Source organism: Struthio camelus, chromosome Z (genome assembly GCF_040807025.1).
Source record: "Struthio camelus isolate bStrCam1 chromosome Z, bStrCam1.hap1, whole genome shotgun sequence".
NCBI classification, from domain to species: domain Eukaryota; kingdom Metazoa; phylum Chordata; class Aves; order Struthioniformes; family Struthionidae; genus Struthio; species Struthio camelus.
In genome coordinates this window covers 8,732,853-8,756,744 of record NC_090982.1, presented here as the reverse complement: position 1 = coordinate 8,756,744, position 23,892 = coordinate 8,732,853, and the positions used below count along the sequence as shown (strand labels likewise).

The following is a 23,892-nucleotide window of genomic DNA, read 5'->3' as shown; positions in this document are numbered from 1 at the left end:
TTAAACTGCATTTCCTCAGTTTGCAAATCTGTCTGCCACTTCTTGCAAAACACTACATGTGTCAGAGAAGACCTTGACCAGTGTCAAAAGCTCCACCACCGCCTTGCAGATGGTGATACCAAAAAAACAAAACAAAACAAAACAAAACAAACAAACAAGACCAGTGTCAAGCTCAAACATATGGGAATGAGGAAGGGCTAGCTAATGGAAAGGGCAAGTTTATGATATCATTAGGGATGAGAAATGAAAACCGTATTTAACATGTGATCATGCAATAGAGCGTGTGACAACAGATCACTTTTGCAGCAAGTAAGGGACAGGGAAAACACAGTCCGATGTTATTGCACGTAATTGACCAGCCCAGCATAGCTCACTGGCCTTGTCCTCATTTATTCTCCTTCCATCATCAAGCACCACAACCCCTGTGCCCTAGAGAAAGGCATAGAGTGCCCTCAGTGTAGCTCCCTGCTGCTTGACCTCCTACAGAAGTACTGTTTTCTGCTGCGTTTTGTTACCTCTTGGAGGTCAAGAGCCCATTCAGAACAGGCTCTTAATCTCTCTCAGCCCCTCCACATTCAGGTTCATATAATCTCCTCTGTTTCCATGTTATCCTCCAGACCTGAACAAACCCTAAACATTACAAATCATCTGCTCAGCCGCTCATGTTAAGTGCAAGCAATCTTTCTCTTCACATGAATCAGCAGCGATGCCCTGGTCATTTCAATCAAACTAAAAACCTCCGTGCTAATGTGCAAGAACATTATGGCTCACTCCAAACTTTTAGCAACATCTCTTTCGCTCCCCAGCCTATTTCCCACGCTCTGCAGCCACAGCAACACACGATAGTTTAAACCATTTAATTAATCCTATCCCTTATTTTTAACATGTAAAGCCAATTTTCATCTTTTGCAAGGAGGAATACAAATATTAATACACTCCTCCATGAAGTATAAACAGTTTTGGGAACGCAAGTGTCACATTTCCCAATATGCATGTGTACTTCTGCAAAGGCCAACATACGCAGTTAGTCATGAGTGTACACGAAAAAAATCTTCAAATTCCTCTTTTTTCCCACTGGAAAACTTTATAAACATATACTTTCGGAGGAATTGTATCACTTTGTCTTAGCAGATGCAGTTTTCATGAGAAAAACTCCCCAGAAACTACTCCAGTCTAAGTACACTGAAAATAAATCTTGAGCTACCAGCAAGATCAATCTATATGTGGTTTATCAATGAGCATAAAGGATTTATGTCAAGTGTCACAAGACAGTATACTGCTTCTAAAGGGTATCCCATTTCCAAACATAAAAATAAAAAAGTGGAAGTGCCCACACAGCTGCAAAACTGCTGGGCTATATTTTGAAGCCACATTTTGTCCCACATCTGACACAGAAATAGAAGTTCTTCTTCCTCTACAACTAAAGTGTTACCTTGCATTAGTTTAAAAACAAAACAAAACAAAACAAAACTTTTTAATAAACATTCTTGTCATTTATCCCTCTGGAAAAAAATTGAAGCAACTTTTTCAGTAGGAGTAGGTAAAAGCATGGTGCCACGATTCCAACACATGATTTACTCTACAACAATCTCATTTGTGAGCTTGTTAAATATATGCTCAGTTCAACAAACAGAACATGGATTTGGTTTTAGAAAATAAATTCAACCACTTTCAGGTTCTGATCCTAACATCCCTTTAACTATTGCGATGTCTTCCAATACTTCAATATTAAATAAAATGTATCCTTGCTCATAATCACGTATGCTAGAGCCTCACAAACAGGGGAAATTGGTTAATAAGTGACTAATCAAAGAAAAGTGACTAATCTGTAGCACAGGCGAGGAAATTTTGTCCTCACAGAAATCAGTGCAAATTCCAATTGATTTCAGAAGGGCAAGAATTGCATACAGTGTGTTTCTATTATCAAAAGCACATTTAAGAAAACACAAGTATTTTCCAAGATTCTTCAGAGAGGAACTATCCATTTTTCTTATACCACTAATCACAACAGAATATCATTAAAAAGTTGTATTAAAATCAATAGTCCTCTCTGCCTCTTCTCTACAATCAGGTGAGTACGGGAGAGGGTAGGAGGGCTTTTTTGTAAGTCTTAATTTACAGTTTCTAAGGTACGCTGAGAACACCACAAGCAAGAGACTTCATGAGTGCAAAATAATATTAATTATTATTATACTGTAAAACTGTGTAGAAAACACTGAGTGTTGACCTGGGCAGCCCTTGTCACAACAGTGAAAAGCCTTCAAACAGTTTGAGGAGGAGCCTCACAAAGAAAAGGCCAGTTTGTCCCTCAAACAGCTGTGCAATCCCACAGATACCAAGAGGCAGATGTGCACATACCTATTTTAAATTATTCCCACAGGATATATTGTCTCTCGCATGCTCTGTACAGCTCCACTGAAGTCAATAGCGCAGAGCCTGGCCCTGCACCTCCAAAATACAGCTGTGAGTACACCTCCTTTACCCACTCTCAGTTCAGATACGCAATGATCTTATCAATAGTTAATATTAGTCACAGCAGCCCACATTGGAGAAAAAATATGCTATCTCATAATGTTCAGTTGTTGTCTTTTTTACCCATGAGGCTCTTCTTTCCTTTATTAAAGTTGCACACTGTAGACATAGCCTCACTTCATATTCTCACCAAAGGAGCTGGAGGCAAAAGTCTCATTGATCCAAGACATGGGAGTCAATCAGTAATCCTAGCGCTTCAGGAACTCATTTCGAAAAGGAGGCTACAGGGTCTTTAGTGCAAAAGGAGAAATAAAAACCAAACATGGGGCATTCATGTTTATTGCTTGTACTCCAGAAGGTCCTTTTCATTCTTTTGCTCTTTATTTCCACTGTAACTCGACTTTACAATCTTTAACCGAATAGGTAAATTGTCCCAAAGGATCCAACCCTATTAAAAGTCCAAATGCATTCTCAGGTAAATTGATGTTGGAAAATTTCTAAAGCCCAATATCTACCATAATTCCCAAAAGAAAAGGTAATATGGCACCATTTCTTGTTACTTTTCAAGGCAAAGGCAGGGTTTGACTGGTTGAACTAGCTTCTTGGCAATCTTCTCCAGCTTTTTAAAGGGAACATCACTAAATGTTCAAAAATACTCATCAGTTATGGGCTTAAAACAAGATGGAGACTTGGGGATTTCTTTAAAACCAATTAGCAGTACGTAAATAAAAGTATTATTCACAATATTTAATACCTTATACTGCTTGACCTTTTACAGTTCCCTGCACACATAAACAGAGTACTCTTAGGAATATTGCCATACAGATGGCAAGTTTCATCATTACCAAAGAGAAATCTGAGATCAAACCTCATATACGGTGAAACTCCGCTGAAGCTGAGTACCTGCTCAGGATAATAGAAAAAGCCCCTGTTAAAAACATTGTTCAGGAATAGTTTTCTCTGAGGTCCCTCAGCTAGTCTGATCATAGAAAGTAGCCCACAATAACCTCTTAGATGTTTTTGGAACTACTAGCCCCACACTCTGCATATTAGGTATATTTATAGTGCCTAGTTAATAATGTTAATACAAATATACATTAAGGCAGATAACAGGTGATCGACGTATATCAGTTCTTAGAGGAAGGAGAGCACACTCTGAGATTCTTCTTGACCAAAGGAACTTGCTTAACTGAGTGCGTAATGACAGCTTTCCCTTCACACTTAGTCTATGTCCTCCATGTGGCAGCCACTTTCTCACCCAACTTTTTTTCATGGCTTCCTAACTTCTTCACAGCTAAAGGAAAAGTCCAACTCAAAGAGACATTGCAAAAACCAAAAGAGACTTATCGTCTCATATGGAAACATAGTAAAAGTTACAGCATTTCCCAGACTGGTGATGAAAGGACTTACAGTTAGAAAGGCCCTACAAACTTAGGCACCCTCCCGAAGCCTTAGATCCTATGGGGAGGTTTGGTTTTACGCTGTCGCTGGCATATTTTTTCATATGGAGGACGGCCATTCTGCTGAGTGTGCATATTCCTAGTAGAAACCTAGTGTTTTATTCCAGTTCCCCTGTGCAGATCTTCTCTGGCTTGAATCCTTGGGTGTATGAACAAAGTGACACTGTAATTCATAGCGCACATTGTGGATCCCCCCAGACGCCTTCCTGTTCCTACATGAAATAAGACTTCCTTCGCAAGACTATGGCTGGTGCAAAGGCACAAAACCTCAGTGCCGAGGGCGCCAGGCTCCCATGGATCTCATAGATCTCTGTGTAAGGGTGGACAGGCTACCTGTCCTTTCCTTGCAAAAAACAAACTGCAGTCAGGATGGCACTGAGGAGGGAGAAGATCTTTTCTGCCCAAGAACCTGTTCTGGAGATTCCACCACAGCCTGAGGATGATCAGACTCATGCAGTCATAGCCGTATTTTAATTCGGTTGAAATGCCAAAGAGTATTTTAAACCAAAGTTCTGCTTTGGACCCCAAAGCCTCAGACGAGCACAGGACCAGACGCATCCAAGAAGACAAGTTGCTCCCCATCAGGCAGCTGGGAGCAGCCACTGTGCAAGGGAAATGCAGGGGGGACACATCATCACCTTTCCCTGCTCCAGTAAATTCATACCTGCCCACAGGCACAGAAGAAAGACCATTAACTTCTCTGAGGCTACTAGCAAACACTCAGTTATGTCCAACCTTGCATTTCTAAAGGACTGCAGTCTTGCTGTGTGCTGCTGCACTCAGTGTATGGCTTATGAATTATTGCTGTAATGATAACAAGAGATTTGTGAGAATGCTGTTCAGTCCTAAGTACAGCCGACCATGCAACAGTGAGCACCTGACTGAAGGCAATATGTCATGCTGAAAACCTGCAAGGAGCAACCACATTTTCACTGTATCCCTTATACTAAGCAATCTTCCTGATGACCCCACTGAACCCCCTTGTACAGAATATATTTTTCTTATTTGAAGCAGCTTATGTTTGTCAGGATGATGTTGTATCTGTTAATGCTACATACCAGGCGGGCTGGGAAAGCAGAGTCTTTCTCCCCCTGCCCCTGAGGTAGCCGGGCTGGAGGGATGCAAACGGCTGGAATTGTTCTTTTCACGTTTACACACATATCGGAAAAATCATTCCCAGATGTATTTCAGTGACCTGAAATTAAATTGTGCCTCTTTTAACAAGTCTCTGATACACCAACTATTTGCCCATTTGGAGGACTTGGACACCCATTCATTGCATCAGCCACAAGAGATAATCCGCTCCGCAGTCGTTGATGCAGTGGTATGACTTGTCTTTAATGGAGTCATGACACAACTGGATGTGATTCAAGAAAGGGCCCACTCTGCAAATAATAAAGAAATATGTTATAACATCCAAGAAATCTGGAGTCTCAGAGATGCTTGTTTCATTGGAAGAATCATCCCCATTCCAAAGAGACTTAAAAATATCAGGCTAATGCCAGCTTAATTAAACATTTCATTTCCAAGGAATGAAACAGCAACCACCTCTTCATGTTTGGACCAAGTAGCTCGCTGAGGTTTATGGCTCCACCGAAACAGAATGGTAACATAAAACAGCAGCTCTATGAAAACAAATGAATAAAAAAGAGCAAATCACTAAACCTCAGTTACAAATTCTAAAAGTGCCACGAACAAAACCAGATTTTCTTTTAAGGATCCTTCTTTTCTTTCTTTCTTTCTTCCATTCTTTCACCAATTGCATGCTGGAAAGGGTACAAGCGAAGAACAAAACCAGCAATCCTCCTCCTTAAATAAAAGGTTAAGTTTGTAATTATAGGACTTTGGCATATCATTTTGTGTAATTACTAATTAACTACAATCCCTGATCAGAGAATGCAGAAGTGGTGATTTTCCTCAAGAGCAGCGCCTGCTTCTTTTAAGTCACGTTCTGCTATAGAGGGGCGGGAGCGGGGGGGAGGAGAAAAAAGAAGGGGGGGGGGGAAAAAAAGCAAAAAAAAACCCCAAACACACACATACACACGCAGGCCTGCGCGCGCGGAGGGAGGGGGAAATAAAGCTCAGAAACGGCTCCTTCGGGGAAAGGCGGGTTGCGGCGCACTCCGCGGATCCCAGATGCCTTCCCCCCCCCCCCCCCACCGCGGCGCACGGGGCATTTTAGGGTGGGGGGAAGGAAATACAAAGCCGCTCCCCCACCCCATACATACATCTACCCTCCCCGGCGGGCAACCAGCCCCCGGCGGGGCTGCCCCGCCGCCGCCGCCGCCACCACTCACCGCACCGCGCCGCGCCGCTCCGCACCGCTCCGCGCCGGTGTGCGGCCGCGCCGCAGGTGCCGCGGACGAGGAAGCGGGGGCGGGCGGCGCTGGCGAGCCAACCGGGGCCCGGCGCGGCGCCGTGAGTCACCAGCGGCCGCGCACGGCGGCCGGGCGGCTGGTATAAGAGCGCCGCGGGGACACCCTCCCCCTCGTGCATGTCTCCGGCTCCCTCCTCTCCTCCTCGCCTCTCCGACCGCGCCGCCTCTCTCTTTCCTCTCTCTCTCTCTCTTTTTCCCCCCCCCTCCCATCTTCCCTCCCTCTCCTCTTTTTTTTTTTTCCTTCCTTCCTTCCCTCCCTCCCCGTCGCGGCGATGCGGTCGGGCCGGCAGCGCGGAGACGGGAGCGCCGCGGCGGCGGGCGGCGGCGGTGGCGGCGGCGGCGGCGGGCGGCGGGCAGCTCCGCGCTGGGCGCTCTGCCTGCTGCTCGCCCTGGGCTGCCTGCGCGCCGCCGCCCACGGTGAGTGCGGGCCGGGGCCGGGCGGGGGGAGCTGGGCTGCTTTTCTCTTCCTTCTTCCCCACCCCACTATTTATTTATTTATATATTTATTTATCTCCTTTTTTATTATTTTATTTTCCTTTGCGCCTGGATTACGCAGCCGCCGGGGGCTGCTTCCCCCCAGCCCTTCACCCCACCGCTCCGCACCCCGATGGGCCCCAAGCTGGAGTATGGGTCGGACCGGAGCCCCTCTGGCTTGCCCTCGGGGTGGCCTTGGTCCCCGCGAGTGCCGCGGGGCGGCTGCGTTTCCCCTGCGACGCCTGCTGCTCAGGGAGGGTCTGTGTACCCGGACCTTACTGGGAGGCTTGAGGGTTTCCTACTGCGGGGAGGAGCAGGAGCCCCTGGAAGGCTTGCAGCGATGGAGGTGCTGTCAAACTACTCCACAACTTTGGCTTTGTGGCATCCAGCAGCGCTGGCAGGGCTCTAGTTCAGGGCCGGTTGCAACCACCATAAGGGATCTCCACCTGGTGGCAAGGTTGAGTCTTGCCAGCCCGGGATCCTGTCTAGCAAGCGTGGCTCTTGCTGGTAGTGCTGAGTGTTGCTTGCTCCAAGGTTGTCTCCTAACATGGAAGCCATTACCACTATGGCACTGGAATGTATGCATTAAGCTAATTGGATAGTCAATTAAACATATTTTCCACTTGACTGGAGGTAGTAATCAGTTGGCTGACCCCTTCCTTCCTGAAGGGATTGAGGTCCAAGCTCCTCTTCTAGGTGGGAAGCAGGCCATTGATGTCAGTATCGTTGTATGGCATTTGAGATGGAGGTCTGAGCGAGCTAAGTGAGCCTGTTTAGGGACTAGCTGGAAGATCAGTAGCTTAAGTGTCAGATCTTGGTTGTGTTGGCAAAGTGTGCTTACAGGTGGTTCGATCTTGTAGTCCTAACAGCGTGAAATAGTTTTGATCTGTCAGGTGGAGCACAGCTAGGGGCGTGTTGCATCCAGTCCTCATACAAGGAGCTGTGGAGGAAGAAGAGGGAAGTGTCTGTCTGGTCAACTGTCAGTACCTGTTTCTGTACACTACTCCCATGTCCGGTCTAAGCAGACAGAGACCTTTTGACTAGACAGCCCTAGCATGAAGGGCCGAACTGGCTGGCACTGAAACAGCTAGTCGCTGTTGCCAAAAATCCTGACGAGAGATATGAAACGAAGGGTGACAGGAGTCCACCAGAAGCTGAAGTCTGGTTCTTCCCTCAATCTGAAATAGTGGCCCCAGCAGCTTTCTCCTGCTAATACTTGTAGTTGCCAGGGTCTTCAGGCAATAGAAGCTAGTTCCTGTCTGAGCTCTCACAGGGTTTCCCAATCATTATTGCAAGCTTTTCTGGGACTTGGTGTCAGATGACGGCACACAAGTGTCACATGTTTGAGGCTGCCTAGACAAGTAATCTGACAACTTGCTCAAGGGGCTGAGACAAACGGTCAGAGCAGGGGTAACTAGAGAAAGCAATTCTTAGTTTAACTTGGGTAGCTGTTGTAGCTCTGCTCCTTCACCCTGCACATATTACTGCTTATAAACCAGCCTCTAGTGAGTATCCGTCTGAGGAACACTAATATTAACGTTAGCAGTCACAGGCTACGTAGCTACTGATTCTCTGCATCTTTTTCTTCTCTCCTCTAAGCCTTACCTCAAAGAGGAGGAAAGGTGTGAGAGGGAGCTTATAGTGTTTAATTCACACATGAACAGGAGCTTTGAATTCATGGTTAGCTGGTACTGATCTTAAAATCACTAAGTGTCTAATGCCTGGAGCTGCAACAGAAGTTGCTTCAAGCAGCAGTAGACTAGACTACTGTTGCAGTGTCAGGACTAAATGGTTACCTGGTATTGCAGGACTGTGCTTCATGTAAGAAAAGGGACCATACTTAGTGTCTGGAAGTAACCTCTATCTTAACTGGAGCTTACTTCAAGTGGCCTCTACAGTTTAACAGCCATCTCCAGGAGCAGCAACAGATGATGACCTCTACCTTCCTGCACCTGTGTGGGTGTTAGATGCTCTCAGTTGTCTGCTTGTCCATGAGCTAAGAAGAGTAGTTACTCTGACATTTCGTTTGGCATAGACTGGAGAGATGACATTTTCTTGGAATGGCTTCTTGCAATGGTCTTAATTATAGAGTTAAAGTCGTACTCCAAGCTTGGTTATTGTTTCATTTTGTTGTGTGTAGCTTCACTGTTCTGTTTGGTTGAAGTGATGTTATATTTGTAATCACAATGTGCTATGTAATCTTAGCAAGCCTTATCTCTAAGTTATTCTAGTTTGAAATAGAATAACTAAAGACTGGAGTTATTTTGGGATCTCCTGAGTGGCAGGCCTAGTCTAATATCTCTAGTAGGCTATTTTGGGAAAGGTTGACTGTTCTCACTCTGAAAGCCTGAGTGAGCATGTCTGAAAATTAGCAGGAGTCAGTCATTTCATATATAAGTAATAACTGGAATAATGTGTGACCAGGGTTTGCAAGCAGCAGGCTACCTCTCTTAGAGGTAACTGGACAACTCATAGGTGATCTTAGTATGTGAGAAAGTTGATAGCCATGGTTCCTGCAGGCTTTCTAAGCTGCCTGGCATGAGCCTTCTAGCACAACGAGCTAGTGCTAACTCAACAGCCCTTGACAAAACAGTGGTAGCTTTGCAAAGTCATGCTATTAAAAGGTTCACACTGGTGTAACTCCCACTCTGAAAAGGGATGGAGGGTTGGCAATGTAGAGCATGTGAGGGGTTAATCAATTGTTTCATGATAATGGTGTTCAGAGAGTGCCAGTACAAGATATAATGGCTTGACTGACTAGAAGACTTAACTTGTGTGTCAGATACAACCAGTAAGACTGCTGAAATATAAGCAAAGCCTAATAAACTGCTGTTTCAAATCCTTTACCTCTCATGCTAGAGAACAGATAAAATTGCCCTTGTTTTTCTCGCTTGTGTTCTTTCCAGGGCTTACCATTACTTAGTGGCTGATTGCTAGCCAGTATGATGTGAAATGTATCTGTTTCAGGAGGCTGAATACCTTCCGTCTGCTTGGAAACTGTCTTGCATTTTGCATATCATACACAAAAGACATAAGATAACACGTAGCGGTCAACTAAAATTAGATGCCCTTTGCTGGCCTTGGAATGCCAAGACAAAGCACTTCCAATAAATGATGCAATAAACCAGGGAGAAGCAGGAGTCTTGCATCATGCCTCAGACATGTGCAGCCAAAACTAATGCATGAGCTCGTACACTTGCCTGCATGCGTTTCATGGAGCAGCTTTGGCTTAGCTGCTGAAGAGACAGGCTGCTGCTGTAGTGACAGTTATAACAGAGCTTCAAGGCATGGTAGCTTCCCCTGAGGGATGAGGTCATATGGCTTCAGAACTAAAATACTCTGGAAAATGTATCTGAACACTAAGCATTGCATGCATAACAGTGCCTGACTCAAGTGTACTAGCAGACTGAGAATCCTTATCAGTTGGGAGAACAACAGAATTGGTTCCACAAGGTAGTGGCAAATTTTTTTTGCTCTCCTAACATCATGTTTGACCTAGCTTTAATAAGCAAGATCTGGAAAAGTCATCACACTTCCTTTTTTTTTTCCTTTTTTCTGTATACTGAGGAACTTGTCTTGGTGCCCTTGTTTGTGAGGACTTTAACAACCAGATGGTGGCAACTAACTCTGTCCTCCCCGATTATTTTCCAGGGGGCAGGGCTACTGCTGCTGGAGTAACTTGTATCAAGAAAAACTGTTGTTCAGCTACAGGGCAGATTGCTAAACTATCTCACTACAGACATCTCCGGGTTCCTGTTACAATGCATTAGCAGCAGAGTAATGAAATGCTAATCCAACTTGATGTTAGTCACAGTTGAACCCAGTTTGCTCCAAGTCTGAAGAGCTTGAAGAGTGCAATACTAGGCTTCAGAGAGCAAAAATCAATAAATGCATGCATCCCACTACAACTTGCAAATTTGGAAAGCTCAATAGTGGGAACACTAAGGATGGTTTACTGCCGTCCTGCAGGCATGCTGTCACGTTGCTTAAACATTGTGCTTATATGAAAACTTTTCCTGTCATAATTACAATGACTACAGTCAAAAGTCTCAGAGCTCAGATCTGGTCTCATGCTGATGTTATTTGGTTTATTAAGTTGGATATCTTCCTTCCCCCACTGCTAATTCCAAGAAGTTTTGCCAGACGGTATCAGGGCTCAAGTTTATCTTCTCATTGAAGGTGCAAGAGCAAAATGTGAGGAATCCCAGTTCCCGTGTAGTAATGGACGCTGTATTCCTTTACTCTGGAAATGTGATGGTGATGAAGACTGTTCAGATAGCAGTGATGAGACTGCTTGTGGTAAGTACTTGGGCAAAAGCAGTATCTTGATAGTAGTACTTGCTAGTTAGCCTTCATGTTGGAGGAGGTGGGGATTAGCAGGTTGGATGGTGTCCTACGGACAGAGATGCTTATTCTCTCTAGCACCTCCATTGCCTGTTGAACTACAGAGTGGAGGACAAACTCCCTAGAGCTGCAGGGGGGTCTATCTTGATGCCTTGTATCCCTCTGATACAGTTAAACTTCACTGAACACTGCATCTGCTGGAATTGGTACCTGAGGCAAAAGCTCATGACAAAAACTCTTAATTTGCCGGGACAGTGATTGTGAAGAATAGACTGCAATGCTTTTCTCTTATTGCTTTAAGATGTGGTTGAAATTGGTTGCTGTTAGCACTTAGATACTTGGTAATCCATTACTAAATATCTCTTTCCTGCATGAAAGCAATTCTGTTCAGCCCCTGTAAACACTAAGTCTACTTCTGGCTGGCAGCTCTTGCTTTAAGAATACCTGGAGACCAGGGCAGGTGACTAGATGTACTTAAACAAGGTGAAATGGACTCCCTTGCCAACACTGGTGTGGCTGAATTGTCAGTCTGCTCAAGCAAGTCTAAAAAGCTATCTGAGGGCTATATAGCACGGCACCTCTAATGGCACTGCAAATCAAATGCCTGGATAGTAAACTGTTAAAGTTTAAAATCCAAATATTAATATTCTTAATCCTTGCTGCAACTCAGGTTTGTTCCAAGTCGCAGCTCTTTTAGCAGCGTAGTTACCCTTAACAGCAGCACTCCTTCAGTCTGTGCTTGCAGGAAGATAAATGTTTCTCTCTGCACCAGTTTTAACTCTCCAGGAAGTGTTATGCAACACTGTCATTAGACAGGTGGAAGAAGACATCAGGCATTCAAGAGCTATAGGTGCTACATTACTTGGCTAGAGCACCGGAGCGTGTCTCTTGCTGCAGCAAGCAAGCTTAACCTCTGGTTTAGACACCAGAGGTAAGTGGCTGTCCTTCTCCCTTGCAGTAAAGAAGACATGTGCTGAATCTGATTTTGTGTGCAACAGTGGTCAGTGTGTGCCTAACAGGTGGCAGTGTGATGGGGATCCGGACTGCGAGGATGGATCCGACGAGAGTGCTGAGCTGTGCCGTAAGTGAGCCTGGCCCGTCAGCGCCGGTGGGGGGAAATCTGCGGGGTGGTGGCAGGGGGAGCGTTTCGAGTTCATGCCTGCCTGCAGCCTGGCTCGCTTCCCACAAGAAGGAAGTGCTCGCTCTGGAGAGCGCCTGCGTAAGTGATAGCTTGGCTGTGGCCAAATTAGCAACTTGACAAGACTTTTTTTGCTTACTAAAAGGGTTCAGAAATGAGTGGGGAATCTGCCCTTGTGGTTGATAGCTGATAGCAAGGTTCACCAAGGTTTTCCTAACAGTAAGGAGCACTAAGCACAGCACTGGAGCCTTGAGTGTTACAGTGGCCTGTTCACTGAGTGATCAGTCCTCTTAGAAAACTAGTTGCAAAATAACCAGACCTAGAGCAGGAACTGAGTGACTGAATACATGCGGAGAAGAAAGCAAAAGTACAAAGGCCTAACTAGAAGCCCTTGGAATATACCCTAATCTTAAGTGTTATAACTAATCTAGAAATCTAGATCCACGGGATCTATAAAGCTTCATTTATCTGTATCGATAGGATCTGCACTGAAGAGCAAACCCTAGGCTTCAGCCCCAGGCCCTGCTGCACATTGGCATTACTGCTGCATGCTGTCTGTGACTACTTGTTACAGCACAACCTTCTGCAGTATAACTGGTATGCAGTAACAAAACTGCCACCACAAAGATACTCTTACTAAAAATTAACCTATGAGGAACTGGAAGTGCTTTTTTTACTGAGTAGTACAGACTAAAGTAACATCTTCCATGATGCAGCCATTGATTTAGATGGATGCTGACACCTAACTGCAATTATGTCCAGAGTGGAGCCTTTCAGACTCAACTTCAGGAGGACTGCTGAAACCCAAGATCAGTAGTTCTTAAGTTTCAGGACTTTTAAATTGAACTTAAACTTTTTCCAATAGATATGAGAACATGCCGGGTAAATGAAATCAGCTGTGGTCCTCAGTCAACCCAGTGTATCCCAGTGTCCTGGAAATGTGATGGTGAAAAAGACTGTGACAGTGGAGAAGATGAAGAGAATTGTGGTAAGGGAAGAAAGGAATGGTGGCTGCATAACTCTATTTGAAATTGACTTGACCTGAAAGGAGCTAGCTGGGCAGTATACCTGGGAAGATAAGTCTCTCATAGTATCAATATCTCCTTAACGCTACGTTCATGTTTGTATTGCAGACTCATTCTAACGCTCCTGTGTCCTGCTACATTCAGCAGTACAGAAGTAGAGGCTATTCAACACTTGCGGTCAAAACTAGCCAGAAGTCACAGTAGTCATAGGCTTAGTTGCATGTGAGGCAAACCATCAAATTGCTCTCAGCAGAGTTTCTCAGCACATAACTCTAGTTGCTGATTACATTAACAATCTTGTATCTTAAAAATGTGGTAGTGATTTGAAACCAGCCTGTAGGAAGCAGCTGATTTGCTTAATGTGGCTAGCTGGAGTATTTTCACGTTTACCTGAAAGTACAGATTAGGGAGCTGATTTCAGGTGTTGCAAGGGACAGCTCCAGGGCAGTACTCGAGCAGAGCTGCCACTGCCAGCCTCAGTGCAGCCTCAGCCTTGTTGTGATGAGCTGCCAACACAGCAGCTGCCTGAGGTGTCCCCAGACAAGTTTGCTGTGAGCAAAGCCACAGGGCTGACTTCTGTCAGCACTGCCTTACCTTCATAGGCTAACAATATACTGAACTCCAGACTTCTGCTCTACATCCATGGGGTAGCTGCCATACTTGGCAAGCAAATGTCTTTATCTGACAAGTAAATCTACAGGCAATGTTTCTAATGGAGCGGATAAAACTATCAGCCTAGGCATACTGAGCTGCTAGCTACACTGCTACAAAACAAGCATAATTGGTACTGCCGTAAGTTGTGTGGATGTGCTAACTGCCACAGGATCAAGTGTGCAAGATCTTGATCCGTTTTCCCCAGTAGTCCAGGCAAATGGTCCACTGCCCTGCTGGGGACCAGCACAAAGCACTTCAATTTCAAACTACAGTGCATGCTGACCATCTGGCTATCTAAACCATAGTCTCTACTCCGGAGCTGGCAATTCTCTTACCTTCTATCTCTGATTCACAGAGTCTGATCCTGTTCTCCCAGAGGCTAGCGCTCTGAAGCAGAACAGCCGAGCTGCTTCAGAAAGCAGTTCTCTTCACTCAGTAGCACAACTGATGCCTCTTGCTCGTTAGAACAGCTAAGAAAATAAGGACAGTCTCTGCAGGGCTCAAGTGTCCTGCACATGGCTAGTTAGGCTCTCCCAGAGCCTTACGCAGGATGCTGACCTATTGTCAGCTGACGAAGCAAGGGACCTGCAAAGTGAAATACTCTTTACAAAATCTGCTTTATTGTGATAACCTGCTAATCTCTTACTCCTGTTACTCCAGGCAATGTGACCTGTAGTCCAGCAGAGTTCACATGCAGTAGTGGGCAGTGTATTTCCAAGAGCTTTGTCTGCAATGGCCAAGATGACTGCAGTGATGGCAGTGATGAGCTGGAGTGTGCACCCCCCACCTGCGGTGCTCATGAGTTCCAGTGCAAGAGCTCCACTTGCATCCCTGTCAGCTGGGTGTGTGATGATGACGCTGACTGCTCTGACCAGTCAGATGAATCTCTAGAGCAGTGTGGCCGCCAGCCTGCCCCTCCTGTGAAATGCTCTGCCAGTGAGGTGCAATGCAGCTCGGGTGAATGCATCCACAAGAAGTGGCGCTGTGATGGAGATCCTGACTGCAAGGATGGAAGTGATGAAATCAACTGCCGTAAGTCAGCTTGCTCCTTCCTCTAAAGGAGGTGCTGCTTTTGCACCTATCTAGTCCTTCATCAGTCCATTGGAATTAACGCTATGGTGGCTCTGTCCTTAGCTTCTCGAACCTGCCGACCAGACCAGTTCAGATGTGAAGATGGGAACTGTATCCATGGGAGTAGGCAATGCAATGGTGTGAGAGACTGTCTGGATGGCACTGATGAAGCTAGTTGCAACAATGGTAAGTGTGGAAGTAAGCAAGGATAAAGATGTTGCAGAATCTCTTTTGAAGTTGGTCGTCCCCTCACAATCTTCATCTCAGTCATTCAGTGCTCTGGACCTGGCAAATTCAAGTGCAGAAGTGGAGAATGTATAGACATCAGTAAAGTGTGTAACCAGCAGAGGGACTGCAAGGACTGGAGTGATGAGCCCCTCAAGGAATGTAGTAAGTGAACAAATTCATTGCATGATGTTGACCACTAGGCAGACTTGGATCCTGCTTTTGAGCTGGTGGATGTCAGACTGGCATGTCTATCGACATTGTCTTAGTGACAAGAAAACGGCCAAAAGCAATCAGCTAGTCAATAGGCTAGCTTTACCCTAGCCAAACAGGCTATTGGGATGACTTTGCCATGGCTACAAGGCACTTGGAAAGCACAAGAGCTCTACGGAAGCTTCCAGAAGCTTCATCTTGGTCTACTGTTATCAACTTGTAACACAAGCAACATTAATAGCTGAGCGAATAAGGATCTTGAGGATGCTCCCTTGCCCATGACTTCAAGGGCCAATGGGATTTAGCAGCTGTGGCAGGTATCTTTAGAAGATGTATGGGTATCTGGTAAAGCACTCATGACTAAGACTTTTAAAGACTAAATATATGTACCATCTAAGAACAAGCCAATGCTTCTCTTCTAGACATAAATGAATGTCTGGTGAACAATGGTGGATGCTCTCATATCTGCAGAGACCTTGTTATTGGCTATGAATGTGACTGCCCAGCTGGGTTTGAACTTGTAGACAGGAGAACATGTGGAGGCAAGTATCAGCTATGTTAATCTGGACCTCACTGATTTTTGGGAATGAGAAAAAATGAAAGTATGTTGTTTTTGCAGATATTGATGAATGCCAAAACCCAGGTATCTGTAGTCAAATTTGTATCAACCTGAAAGGTGGCTACAAATGTGAATGTAGTCGTGGCTATCAGATGGATCTTGCTACTGGAGTGTGCAAAGCAGTAGGTAAGCATTGGCATAAGATTTCTGAACCCCTCAAGCGTGACAGCCACTTTAAAAGGAGGTACCATATAAGGTACTACCTATGCTATTGCAGCTGTTATGACACTGGTTAGCATGCTGTTTTCCATGTAACCTTTAAAGACCTGAATAACCCTAACATCCCCACCACCACCAATCAAGTTGTGGAAGGAGAGACAGATGAGGTTAGGCATGGTGAAGACCCATGTCAGCATCCAGTAGCATTAGGGGAACAGCAAATGCTGCAACTCTTAAACATGTCTTAAAAAAAGAGTATGTGACTGCTTATCTAGAACTACAAATAACCTGTGCGCACTCTTTTCACAGGGAAGGAGCCATGTCTAATTTTCACCAACCGCCGGGATATCAGGAAGATCGGCCTTGAAAGGAAAGAATATATTCAGCTAGTAGAGCAGCTAAGAAACACTATAGCTCTAGATGCTGACATTGCTGAGCAAAAGCTCTATTGGGCTGACTTCAGCCAAAAAGCAATCTTCAGGTAAATAGACTGTCTGAAGTCTTAGTTTCTGAATCCTAGAGTGCTTGCCCTAAGCATCTTGCCCTAAGCATCTTACCTAAGAGCCTGCTCTAAACTTTGGTGCTGAGAACTAGATTCCTGATGTCCTAAACTAAAAGAGTAAGTACAGCAGGTGCAGGTTCCAGTCAATAGCTATGTTTAGGCTAGTTGCAATTCCCATTAACTGTTGCTAAGACTGAATGAGAAGGCACCTTGTGGAAAGTTGCAAGTGCATTTTCTAGACTGTCTGCCTAAGATCTATATGCTGTATTTGCTGAGGCATACTGAACAGTAGCGTCTGTGGAGGGAGCAGTGAAAGCAAGTAATTCTTGTCTTCCAGTGCCTCTATTGATACCCGTGACAAAGTTGGAAAGCACATCAGAATCCTAGACAACATACACAGCCCGGCTGGAATTGCTGTTGACTGGATTTACAAGAACATCTACTGGACCGACTCAGCTGCAAAGACCATTTCGGTGGCTAGCCTAGATGGCACGAAAAGGAAGGCTCTGTTTTTCTCTGAGCTGAGAGAGCCAGCTTCCATAGCTGTAGACCCTCTCTCTGGGTAAGTATCTGTCCTGGTTCTCCAAGATCAGACCTGCAAGCTTCTCCATATGTCCTGATAACTGACTTTGGTAGCCTTTATCTAGGTACTCATTAGCAAATGATCATAATTAAGCTTTGAATGCTGCATAGTACTCTAGTGCATCATATGACGTAAATTCTCCTTCACAGCTTTATGTACTGGTCAGACTGGGGTGAGCCAGCAAAAATTGAGAAAGCAGGAATGAATGGATTTGACAGACAGCAGCTTGTGACTACAGAAATCCAATGGCCTAATGGAATTGCTCTAGGTATGTTGAACTTGCTTCTGTGTTGGAGGTATTCTGGACCTTTATCTGTGTGCTCACTGCAAAAGCTAAGGTCATCCTTCAGAGAACTGTTTGCAGCTTCTGAGAATAGTAAGTTCTAGCATGCCTGGAGCCATTGCAACAGGCAAAGCTACTTCCCAGATACTGAAATAGTAGCCTTTCTTACGTTGCTCTATTCTAGTTGAGGCACAGGCCACTTAGGCGGCGCTGCAGCAGGCCTTCTGCATTCCCACATGACAAGAGATTAGGGTAACACTGCAACAATTCTGGAACTTGTGTTTCAGTTTTTACAGGAGACTCTGGAGTCTTCTCCATGTAGATACTGAATGTGGGTTTTTTCTCTTTTCCCCCTGCCCCCCACTTCTTCTAGATCTTGTAAAAAGCCGTCTGTACTGGCTTGATTCTAAACTACATATGCTGTCCAGTGTGGACCTGAATGGCCAGGACCGAAGACTTGTGTTAAAGTCTCATATGTTCCTTCCTCATCCTCTTGCTGTAACAATATTTGAGGTAAGAATAGCTTCCTGCAGTCCTTGTGTCTGAGCTGACGTTCTTGCTGGTGTGTGGCTAAGAGCTATGCTGCAACAGCTGACTGAAAGTAATCCAAATGTAATAGGATGCAATGACTGTCTTCTAGGACCGCGTGTACTGGATTGACGGGGAGAATGAGGCAGTTTATGGTGCCAACAAGTTTACTGGATCTGAATTGGTTACCCTAGTAAACAACCTCAATGATGCCCAGGACATTATTGTGTATCATGAGCTTGTTCAGCCTTCAGGTAACTCCCATATGGCTTATAGCTATGTCAGTGTGTACTTAAAGGAAGCCTGCCCTATTTGGGCAGTGGTAATCCAGCTGCTAGAGAAGCATAGGAAATGATCTCCTTCACCTGTATAGCTTTCTACTTCCCTGCTGTGCATGGAGCTGCTAGCATAATGTCATCTCAAAAATTGAGCGAAGGGGTAGCCGCAACGCCTCTTGCTTCAGATAGAGTACATACAGGCCTATAACCTGCAGATACACTTTAGTCGAGCAATTACTGAACAAAAGGCTGTGCTACGCTTCTAAGCATGAAGGCTCGCTCCTGCCAATTGTTTAAAACTAACTTATACCAACAGGCAAGAACTGGTGTGAAGAGAACATGGCAAACGGAGGCTGTAGCTATCTGTGCCTGCCTGCTCCTCAGATAAATGAACACTCTCCAAAGTATACGTGTGCGTGTCCTGCTGGATACTTCTTGCAGGAGGATGGTCTGAGATGCGCAGGTATGGTAATACAACTGAAATCCTTTCCAGGCTGGACAAGGAAAGGAGTGAGAGTACTGAACCTGTAAGAGGCCAGCATGGCAGTATAGGCAGTATATATGTGTTGCATGGGTTAGTCTGATGTAATTCATCTTGGAGGGGGTGATCCTCTAGCATGCATTAAGCAAGCACTCAGTCTGCAGTGCTGTTCAAAGTCTGCTTGGTTTCATCGTTATCATTTGCAATAAGACTTCGCAGTTCTGTGGCTGTCTACAGACAGCAAGCACATGCATAAACATACCTAGCCCCCCGTCTCATAACATGGGAGATATATGAGCTAAGTGTAAGCTAACATGGCTCTCCAGCATATAAACACACTATGCTGAAAACTGGCAGGCTGACCAAGACGGTGCTTTCCAGGTCCAAACAGGCTGCTGCTATCCTGAGCACTGACTGTATGGCAGGCTTGCCTGTGCAGTCTAGTGCAACTAGACGCTGCAAGGTACCACTTGCTATGCCACAGTGATTCTGACTGCTACAGCCAAACTACTCAATGTGAGGACCATTTGTCTTCTGTTGGGTGAAGGATAATGGGCGCTCTAAAGGATTGATACGTAGACGTATGTGTCTCAAAGGCCATGCTTGAACAGCAAACACTGAACAAAATCTCTTTCGGGGAAACTGAAGTGTGAAGGATGGGGTGGCTAACGGTTTTAATTCCCTCTCTAAATACCTGTAGGTTATGCCCGATTAACTGTCTAACCTGGTTCTTAGAGTTTTGTGATCACAAAAATAACTTATAGTAAAATAACTAATGTCAGCATTTCCAATAAAGCTAACAAGCTGCATGATCATTCTACCATCTGCTAAACATTTGCCACCATGGATGTCATGGCTAAGCCATTTCAGAACTTCAGGATTAACTGGGTTCTTGATCTATAATTAGTTTCAGGTACTGGAACAACTGTGGCTTACACTGAGGCTAAAGATACCAGCACAACAGAAAAATCTCCAACTGTTGGACTAGTTCCTGGAGGTACTGGTCCCAATAACTCAAAACTGTTAAACATTACAGAAGCAAAATGCAAACTGACCTGCTAGCCTACTTGAAGTTTTTCCTCCTCTGCATGCAAAGAGAGAATACAGGTCATGTATGTAGTCCAAATACAACAGCCAGAGCCTGCTGTGATAGAAAGAACTGGTTCACTTTATGACAGTATGGAACCCATAGTGTCTTATGTCCCAGGAGCGCTCAGAAGACGAGCAAAAAACGCTTTCTCCTAAGATAAGATGAAGCCTGTTGGGCTGTTCTTGTGATGCTTTACTGAGACGGGTTGTTAAGACAGCAGCTTCTGGACTTAGTCGGGTGTCTGCATCTAACTAAGTCTGCCAGGCTTTCGGTAAGCAACCTCACTGTTTGGTTAAATTCTCATGCAGGATTCAACATCAGTGGAACAGTGTCTGAAGTAACTGCTGCCAGAGGGACATCGGCTGCTTGGGCTGTTCTTCCTGTCTGTGAGTACAGGGTTCAGTGGCATTTGGGTGCCCCCTGTTGTGGGATAAGCCTCCTCTTAGTCAAGAGTTTGACCTGTTCAATACTTACTATCCTTTTCTCTCCCTGAAGTATTGCTGGTGATGGCTGCAGTGGCTGGCTACTTCATGTGGCGTAACTGGCAACACAAAAACATGAAAAGCATGAATTTTGATAATCCTGTCTACCTGAAAACAACAGAAGAGGACCTCACAATTGATATTGGAAGACACAGTAGTTCAGTAGGACATACCTATCCTGCAGTAAGTAAACTTATTGACTTGTCTGAAGACCTTGGTTAATCCTCGGAGTAGGCACAGCAAAGACCGACAAACAATCTTTAACTTGAGTTTGGGAGAAGTGTCTGCTTTCAAGAGCAGAGACCTACTAGCTGCAGCCAAAGTACTGGGCTGAGCAAACTTGTCCTTTTGTTCAAGGCTAAAGTGGTGGCAGGTGTCTGCTCTCCTATGCCTGGCATGGAGTAATCCAAAACTGAATTGGTTGTTGCCTTGCAGAACTAGCTCCTATTTTAGTGTCCTGTAGTGAAGCTATGTGTTGTGTGATATTCCTCACTAGTCCAAGCATGGCTAACTAATGCTTATTTTGTGCAGATATCCGTCGTGAGCACAGATGATGATATGGCGTGAGCGTTGGATCAGCCATCACTTTGAGTTTACTTGTATTTTACACTTTTGGGGATAATAACCAGGCTTGTGGCTGAGACTTCCTCCATTCTTGGAAGAATGAAGATACTTTCTGTATGTATGGACACTTATGTAAATACCTATTTTATACAGCTTAACAGCAAACCTTGTAAATATCTGTCCACAACAATTCAGCTTTTAGTGGTTACCGTTTTATCAGTAACCCTTGAATTGGTCGGTCAGTAACACCACTGGCCAAATATAAAGCACTTTCCATAGAAAGCCATATTCCAGCCACAGCTTGTGCTATAGTGTAACACCTGTACATATGTGTATAGGCCACTTGTAAATATTCCTGAAGAACCACTATTAAGCACTTTGAAATACTTCAAATGTAAATTATTGTACACTGTGTTTTTTCAATGGTTGGGGCAATGGCAATAGGAAAAAACGGGTTACTGTGATTGCCAAAAATTTGTAAACGTCAGTAATTTTGTATGTATGAGTGAAACAATCTTGTCTGTTATCTCTTAGAGGTATACAGGTATGAATGCTCTTTGAGAAACCCACTGTAAATTTTAAATGCAGAGGAGGGAAAATAAAGATAAGCAGTTAAATTGGTCTCCCTTATTACGATACTACTGAAGTAGAATAGTAAATGTCTTAAGTAGCCCCTCTTGTTACATGTGTAATGGCAGAAGTCAAGAGTGCATGCACAAGTAAGCTGGTGTCCCCTTGGCTGTGGGAGCAGAGGCAATCTCTTGTTCTGAGTGGGGTGAAGCTGCCTGTGATGACGGTCAAACGCGTGAACAAGGCTGGCCTGTGTGCCTTGCAGTCCTTGGTGCTTTGCCTTCAGCAGATGGAGTGCGTGGATCTGCCAAGCTCCTCTAGCGCTCTGGGTTGTACCTTGGGAGCTGTTTCCTCAGCCGAAAGACCTGTTAGACCTGTTATTTTAGACCGCTGGTTAACCACAGCGGCTCTAAGACCATTTGAAGTACTGGAGCCTTCCTCTTGGATGACTGAAGAATAAATGGTCCACTGTTGTGGCTCTAGGAAGGTGGGATTTGTCTCGCTGCTGGTGACTGTCTAGTACCATGCTGCTCATTCTGGTGTTAGCAGCGTGAAGTCTGTTTCTTCCTCACTGACTGTATGAGCCTAGTTCATTGAGGCAGTAGAGAAGGATCAAGGCTGTGTTAACTTGCAGGTTCTGTGGCCTTCAGACACTTGGCTTCGTGATCAAGTCTGAAGCCAGGAAATGGGAAATTTTTGCGCTTTTTAGCCTAACTGCTTGGAAGTCTCCAGCTGAGCAAAAGCTGGCTTTCCTAGCCAGCAGTAGCTTATTAATGACGAATTCTTGTCCTGTGTAAAGTCCTTCTTCCCTCCTCTGATGCTACAAGATCTTGGCCTTGAATTGCCACCCTCGTGAAAAATGGCAGGAAGTGCTGCTTTATTGCTCATCCTACAGCAGGTAAAATACAAAGAATAACTTCTCCCTCAAGGTGAACATTTTTTTGTTTGTTTTTTTGATTGGATGCAGGTTCAAGGCTACCAGTAGAAGACATGGCTTGGGAGAAGCTGAAGTTTCCCAGCCATGCTTTGGTGATGACTTGTTAAATCATTCTCGATCAACAACATTTCTAAAATAGTAACAATAAAAAAAATCACAATGGAACTTGAATCAGTTCCTGGACTTAGTTCTAATGCCCATTCTCATTGCAACTGTTCTTTTGTGTATTGTGGGCTCCTTTCCTCACAGATGAGGATAGCCGCCAACTTCTGCGGATTAAAAATGAGTTGTTTCTAGCAAGTTACTTCTGTTCTGGGAGTTGGGGCTTTAGCCAGCTATGCCTGGCAGCTCTTGTCTAACTCCAGACGTTTTCAGTAAATGGAATGCATGTGGACTAAAATTACTTAGCAAAGATCAGGGAGTAAGGAAACCTCTAAAGTTTCTGGCCAAGAATATTGTATCTATTTTACTGAATAGCTTCTGTGATAAGGTGGGAGGAGAGGTGATTTTGATTTTTTTTTTGTTGTGCTTTTTAGTAGCCTAGTCTTGTAAGGACTACTAATTTTTGGACAGAATTCAACTTTTTCAATTAGATTTCTAGCTCTAGATATTACAACATATTTTTATGGAAATGTTACAGACCCTAGAATAGTGCATGGGTTTTTTTTGGCCAGCTTGTTGGTTATGAAGTTCCATGGCAACTATAAATACGCTCTTTGCCTCTCTAATCTTTAAGCAGAAAATGTACCTCTCCAGTTTCTTGGTATTAAACTACTGGTAGCAAGGAACTTTACCAAGTGGCACATTGAATAGACCAGTAAAGATGTTTCCTCCAGTTAACATTCAGCATTGGAGTTACAGCTTAAAAATCAGTTTTCAGAATCTGAGTTCTTACAAACCCCAAGACCTCAATTTCTGTTTTTTGACTTTACCTCAGCGTACTGAATGAAGTTGTCGAAGCCGGTATGTTAGAGCACAAAAGTAGTTTCCATGGTCTGTAAGGAGACTTAACACTTATCCTGATAAAACTTCTATGCATTCAAACAGCAGAAGGGGAGTGGAGTGGGGGTTGTTGGCAGTAGCAGGAGATGATATAATATCACCTCTTCTTAGCTGTAGATGGTTTTTTTGGCTCTTAATTTCTTTCAAGTTTATTTTGCCCTGCCCTGTTTGCTTTTGTGTTATGAAGTCCTTGTTTACTTCCACAGCCTGCTTGGAGAGTAGTCAGGGATGCGTTCTGTAAAAACACATCCAGCTTGAGCAGACAAATGCTTTACTATCTTTGAACAATTTTTTTTTCCTTGACATTTGGGAGTCTCTTTGCTTTATTGCTCTTTCATGTGACATCTTTGGCACCTATGAA

General features: G+C 44.5%; 1 protein-coding gene and 1 long non-coding RNA gene across 4 annotated transcripts; one reads left to right on the top strand and one right to left on the bottom strand.

Moving 5' to 3' along the window:
• Nucleotides 1-2,814: 2,814 nt before the first annotated feature.
• Nucleotides 2,815-6,369, bottom strand: LOC104149842 (uncharacterized). Of its 2 annotated transcripts, XR_011137757.1 has the most exons (4): nucleotides 6,230-6,369; nucleotides 5,481-5,557; nucleotides 4,991-5,317; nucleotides 2,848-4,596 (listed from the first exon to the last, which is right to left on the bottom strand). It is a non-coding gene; the product is annotated as an uncharacterized lncRNA (long non-coding RNA). The 2 variants fall into 2 exon arrangements; XR_011137756.1 differs by lacking the exon at nucleotides 5,481-5,557 and having other exon boundaries at nucleotides 2,815-4,596; nucleotides 6,230-6,347.
• Nucleotides 6,370-6,455: 86 nt separating this feature from the next.
• Nucleotides 6,456-21,636, top strand: VLDLR (very low density lipoprotein receptor). Of its 2 annotated transcripts, XM_068927355.1 has the most exons (19): nucleotides 6,456-6,726; nucleotides 10,963-11,082; nucleotides 12,086-12,208; nucleotides 13,131-13,253; nucleotides 14,605-14,976; nucleotides 15,079-15,201; nucleotides 15,283-15,405; nucleotides 15,876-15,995; nucleotides 16,073-16,198; nucleotides 16,541-16,712; nucleotides 17,071-17,295; nucleotides 17,466-17,584; nucleotides 17,973-18,112; nucleotides 18,240-18,381; nucleotides 18,722-18,868; nucleotides 19,794-19,883; nucleotides 20,285-20,362; nucleotides 20,472-20,641; nucleotides 20,990-21,636. In XM_068927355.1, exons 1-19 carry the CDS (start codon nucleotides 6,582-6,584, stop codon nucleotides 21,023-21,025), a joined length of 2,694 nt encoding a protein of 897 aa, XP_068783456.1. In that variant the 5' UTR covers nucleotides 6,456-6,581; the 3' UTR covers nucleotides 21,026-21,636. The 2 variants fall into 2 exon arrangements, with proteins under 2 accessions (XP_068783456.1, XP_068783457.1); XM_068927356.1 differs by lacking the exon at nucleotides 19,794-19,883 and having other exon boundaries at nucleotides 6,457-6,726.
• The last annotated feature ends 2,256 nt before the right edge of the window (nucleotides 21,637-23,892 follow it).